The sequence below is a fragment of the Melozone crissalis genome, unplaced genomic scaffold, assembly GCF_028551555.1.
Source record: "Melozone crissalis strain CALT ecotype California unplaced genomic scaffold, PUWL_Pcris_2 ptg000027l_1, whole genome shotgun sequence".
Taxonomy (NCBI): Eukaryota; Metazoa; Chordata; class Aves; order Passeriformes; family Passerellidae; genus Melozone; species Melozone crissalis.
In genome coordinates this window covers 38,264,131-38,270,130 of record NW_026535805.1, presented here as the reverse complement: position 1 = coordinate 38,270,130, position 6,000 = coordinate 38,264,131, and the positions used below count along the sequence as shown (strand labels likewise).

The 6,000-nt window shown below is 39.7% G+C and overlaps 1 protein-coding gene across 17 annotated transcripts in view; it reads right to left on the bottom strand.

The window, feature by feature from the left end:
• Window positions 1–4,704: 4,704 nt before the first annotated feature.
• SYNE1 (spectrin repeat containing nuclear envelope protein 1) overlaps window positions 4,705–6,000 on the bottom strand; it is a 290,057-nt gene continuing 288,761 nt past the window's right edge. For 15 of the 17 annotated variants that reach the window (XM_054279435.1, XM_054279434.1, XM_054279440.1 and 12 more), the window contains one exon: window positions 4,705–5,692. In XM_054279435.1, coding sequence (XP_054135410.1) covers window positions 5,452–5,692 — 241 coding nt within the window. In that variant the 3' untranslated portion in view covers window positions 4,705–5,451. The remainder of the gene's footprint in view (window positions 5,693–6,000) is intronic. The other 2 variants (XM_054279446.1, XM_054279448.1) reach the window with 1 other exon arrangement.

Genomic DNA, 6,000 nt, shown 5'->3' with positions numbered 1-6,000 from the left:
GTTTTTTCTTATCCCCAGCCAGGCTCCAATTACTACCATTCACCACGGCATCCTGCAGACACAAAGGCTCAAGTGTAAAAATGGTCATGAAGTCTTCAGGAAAATTGACCATCAAAATAATAACATTTGGCACTTATCTCAGCAGGAACAAGGCTAACAAGCCTTCATGTCCCTTTAAGAACTTTGTGCTGCAGTATTTAGGTGTCATTCTGCTAATGTCTTCATTTCTGCTGGCATACAGGTGATATGAAATTTATCTCCTGCTGTCTTCCATTCCTACACATTTATGCATAACTTCAGAATGCTGCCATTTAAAACAGATGAAAAATGTGCATATGAGGGAAGGATGTGTCTTCAGGCATTTTTTAGCCAGATTTTGCAACGCTTTTGGGACCAAGGTATTTAGCTTCTCTACAGAAAAAGATTGAATGCTACTGTCTAAGACAAAAAAGAATCTGACAAGAAGCAAATCTTTATATTTTTCACTCACCTCTTCAAAACCTGTGTCGTCTACAGAAAGATGAACAAGTATGTTATACTCTAGAGATGAGCAGAAAGTGCTGTCCATTTTGTGGTAAGAGTCAGAGCACATAAAAGCTTGAAAGTTTAGCCATTCATAGGAAAGCAGGAAAGACTGAATTCTAGTCTGTCCTTACAGGATTAATTTTTGATTGCATTACATCTAAAAATAGGAAAAGAAACTATGGCTCAAAAATGTCTTCGTTTGTATGTATGCATGTATGTATGTATGTATGTATGCATGTATCTATCTATCTATCTATCTATCTATCTATCTATCTATCTAATCTATCTATCATCTATGTATCTGTCTCAACCAAAATCCTACAGCATCATGCTTTCTTCCAGTACTTTTTTTCTCCCCTTGCTCCCATAGTCTTCATACCTGCCATGCTTCAAGTTTAGCAAAAGACTCAAAATCGCAACCATGGTTTAACCTGCAGCTCTATGGCCAGGAGAGCTTCCCAGACAATTTCTGAATTGTTTATAAAAAAAACAACTAAAGCCATGAATGTCCCACTTGGAGAGCCTTGCGAACACTTATATAAAAAAGTGGACTCTGGGAGGTTTAATTCCAGCTGTTTTTTAAAACATCCTTTCTAAAAACAAAGGAATGGAAAAACTCACAATTTCAACATCCATAACAGCAGTCTCCCAGGAATTACAACATGTCAGAAAACAAAAATTGGCCTGATTTGAGTAACCTGTGTGCAAGCTAGATCCACATCTGCATGATCCCTGACCAGAAGAGCTCTCTGGTGCATCTCTGCCTCCTCACCAAGGACACTTTTGATACAAGAAATGGACAATACTTTCCTAAAGCATCCTGTCTTTTGAAAAGTTAAATGTGCCAGTGTAATTCAGGCATCACTGTGGTCAAATCCATTTGCCGTGTTTCAGATCTTTAAATAGATTCTTACTTGAACAAAGCAGTTTTGACCAATTCATTTCTGGAATGATATATTAGCTGGCACCAAACAATAAATGCTACAGCTTTCAGTTCCTATCTGCTTCTAGAGCCATCTAAAAAAATTCAAATTTCTGTCACTTAATCAGGCTGTAGTCTATGACAAATCTTCAGTGCTTCAACTAGCAGTTATTAATTTCCTTATATCTTGTCTCACAGATCTTTATCTACTCCTTTCTGGGAAGACAAATTAATTCTCTAAATAATTCCTATTTATTTATTTATTTGGGAATATTATTAAAACATTCTAATGTTCTTAACATTATGACCACAGCACTACTTCTCCCAAATACAGGTTTCATGCCTGTGTCCCTCTGGGTCTAATTACAGCCAAACAGGGCAACAACAATAGAATTCAGCTGGCTATAGTGCATTTCACAACATGCTGCCAAGGTTAAAACCACTCAGCCAGTGCCCAGACAAGTTCCCTTATGGAGGGAAGTCTATGCCTATAAATACACACAACCCAAAAGATCCCTCCCTGCACTCTCCTTTCCCCCTCAATTTACACAAATACTGATTTAGATGAATTCTGCATTTGACTGCTGCCAAACCAACCATCCAAAAATCAAAACTCACTATCCTGCCTTTTTCCTTTGCATAACCTTTTGCTTTAAACACCAAATAAAATACGGTGCCAGAAAGAGAGCAGATCAGTGGTTACTGTTGCTTTAGAATCTATATTTTTTCTCCTTGACTTGTTCTTATTTCTCAGAATCCTCCTACAGTTGCTAAGTCCTGATAACATCTGTAGTTTGAAGGCTGTGAGCAACCAGTGTCGGTTATGCCTTTAAACACACAGACACACATCCACTCAGATGCACATGATGATGATGAGCATGCTGAGAGATGCTATCAGTTGTAAACAGATCTCTCAACCACAAATAACACAAGACTGAGGGCCAGGAATGACTGCTCATAAGCAAGCCCGGTATCTTCTCATTCAATAGCCAGATGCAGAAAAACACTCTAAGGACAGAGAGAGTGATACTGCTCACAAGGTGTTCACAAAGCTGGAAAGGTGGCAAACCAGTGGTGAGGAACTATTGATCTGCTGCAGAAAGAAGCTATTATCGCTGCTGGAGCAGGGTGGGGAATAGGTAATATGTATTATCATGCTCACAGCTATGAGGAATGAGAGCACACTACTTCTGTCAAGTTGAGATCATTTGTACTCCTAACATTGTCAGATGTCTCTAAATATCACTCTGCCTTCAGATTTTGCAAAGCATGGTCCACAAATGAAGCTCCACAAAGAGATGCAGATAGTCCAGGGTAAATTGTGCTCATTATTTTTCACTATTATCAATACAAGCATAATGACACAGTGCCTTGATACTACAGTCTGAAGTCACTGAGCAACCTTTTAACAGTCACTAGCTCTGAGGTGACTAAAAGCCAATAAGCAAGGTTCAGAGCTGCCAGGTATGTCTAGCTGGGGGGATGATTAAATCTCTACAGAAGTGACTGCATTTATCTACAGTAGAAAAGGGGAAAAAAATACAACATAGTTATGACCTGAACTCCCAAAGAGGCAGAGTCTACTTTCTCTGTGCATAAACACACAATGTCAATACAGATCCAGAGTTCAGCAGTTCCTCCCTTTCCTCATGCCTTGCAGGTGAGGCTCGAGGTGCATCACCAGCAATCAGCCCTTGTGTTTATAGAGCATCTCAGATTATAACTTGCGCACCATACTTAGAGAGTTTTAGCATCCCATTATCAGGATGAGAAGGATACCCAGGCTGCCAAGATGGCTAGTGCCACTGGCTGCAATGCTTGATACCTTTCTGGGTGTGTTTTTTTCCCCTACAGCTGCCCCCTTTAACCTGGTCCATGCTGTGGTGATAAATACACATACTGATACCTCGTGGGGATTTGAAACTCAAGGTAGACTTCTGAGTCACTGGTGCACTTGAGATGGAACTTGAGGAGAGCCTGGCCACTTATTTAAATTTTGCCTTCTTTGTGTCAGTTTTTAGGGTCAAGATCCAGTTCTGCAAAATCACATGTGCTCTTCCTTGTAGCCCAAATGTGTTCCTTATCTACGTCTACTAAGAATGAGTGATTATGAATATTAATCTAGACTAGCATTACTTCTGAATAGCAATGAAGGAAACTCAGCCTTGAAAAGAACACATACTTGTGTCAGTCCAGACTTGTGTCTTGGACATTGAAAATATTTTGTAAGCATACAAAATCCTTTACACAAAAATGCTAATGTTACACTTATGTGGAAAGGAAGCATTATTTGGCTCTTCCAAATGCTGGAGTTCAGCTTGTGGTTCCCTATTTCTGATCACCCTCTACTCATAACAGCACAAAGGATGACATGCCAAAAAGTAATTTTACGTAACAGCAATTAATGTGCTTGTAGTTTTTTTCTGGCCTTGTAATTTCTGTCATGCAAGCCAATATATTCTAAGCAAGACCACTTACTCAGAAGAAAAATCCACACTGTGTGTGTCATGGCTCCAAATTCCCCCAACTTATTAAACAGCAGTAGCTTAGAGTCATGTTCTGTATTTTTTTTCATAATTGAGAAGAATCCTGTTCTTTCAAAGTCGAGTTCTGACTGATAAGCTGGGCAGAGTGCCATTGAGTAGACTGCAAGTTTTTGCAGTAATTCTGGAAAGTTAATGAGTTTTCAATTTGTTCTCTTATTCTTCTATTTACACTTATGTTTTGGGCCTCTTCCACTAAAATGATGATGGTTAAAATGTAAAAATCCATCTTGGTATTGAGCTGCTATGGAGAATATAAGGAATATCAGAATATCAAGTTTCCAGTATACCCACAGGAAAAAATCTCTTTCAGTGTGGATTGGCACAACTCCAATTGTCAAAAGTTGCACATTGTCAAAGGTTGAGTGCATACACAGAAATACAGATGGAAAAAACCCCACACAGGAGAGAGGGAACTTCAAGAAGCAGCTTGGAAAAAAGAAAAACCTGAAGTGATGAGTCATTAATCCAAAACATGTACTGCTTTCAATATTAGCACAACTTCTAATGTGATACTTTCTCATGTATTCTGCCAGCTGTCATTTTCCAGATCTTGTCATTCAAACATATACCTAATGCCATTAATTTGTTACAGAATTTTTTAATTCTTTTTTGAAGTGCATATGGATGTCTTCTATTTTTTTTCATACCATACATATCTCATTCTAAACTTAGAGGTTTCCATAGTTGTCATTAAAAAGCACGTAGACAAAATATTTTATGGTATCTATAATAAATGCAAAGAAATCAATACAAACAAAACTTGGCTTAGCAAACTGTACATACATAAATATGTTGTTTTTCAACTTGACATTCAACATTTTTTCCTCATAAAAACTTCTGCAATCTTATTTATTACATCCATTTTTTTTTAAACCTTAAAAAAGTGCTTCTCAGATTTACACCTTGTGCATCCAAAGCGAAAGTTAGAATACCATGCCTGAACCAGAAACCACAGGGAATAATACATTGCCATACAAGATTCTTTAAAATTGTATGTTACAAATGCTCTAAAATTCCTTAAGCATTGGTTATTTTGTATACTGTAGATACTGAGAGGGTATTTAACAAAGACTGGCTAATGGGTTGTTTGGAGCAGCACACAGGAAAGGATCTACAGTATCAAGTCCTTGGCTATGCATAGTACAGGGCAATGACCTGGATATAAAGTGGCTAAAAGATCCCAAAAGCTGTACAGAAGAGGTTTCCCTCACATACACTGCATCCTCCTTAGTACCCAGGATGCAAGTATTGAAATGATGCTACTCAGGTAATACATTGTGCACTTTGATACTGATACACTGATGCGCTTGGAGCCGAGTGCCAGCAGAGAAAGATTCGGGCACAGTAGTGACAACAGCAGACAGGTAAAGCTGCCACGCTGAACCCTGTCACCCTTTCAAACCATCTTGCTCCCAGCCAGCACTCCAGCAAGGTCTCCTGCTGTCCCACAGGTCTCCTTCACAACGGAGGAGGACCATTCATGTATTTCAGCATGGGGTGGAAAGAGCGGGCAAAGTTGTTTGCCATAGCACAGCTGTAATCCTCCTCGGTCATGGGCACCAGGCATGCCAGCCCGATCAGGAGCAGCAGGAGCAGCTGAAGTGGCAGAGCAGCTCTGAGGACTCTGAGGAAGAAGGATGGGCACCGCCACGCTGGCCCAGCCTCAGAACGGGAGGAACCTGAGCCACCTCTTGTGGACCTGAGGAAAGAAGATGGGCAGTTGAATACACGAAAACATTACTGCAGCAGAGGTTGCCCTTGGGCCCTCAACCTCCCCTGAATGCTGATTGACAATTTGCACAGACTTTAACAACTGCAGAGGTATTTTTCAGTGAACATGCTATTTCCCTAAAATTTTAAGAGACCCCAGATTTCTAGACCGGGTAGGAAAACACCAAATGATCGCAACAGAAGAGTCTTTGTGACCCCACAGCCCCTTTATAATTTTTGGGGAAGATTCTCCACTTAAAGCACATATAGCAAATGGGGAAAATAAAAGGTGGGCCA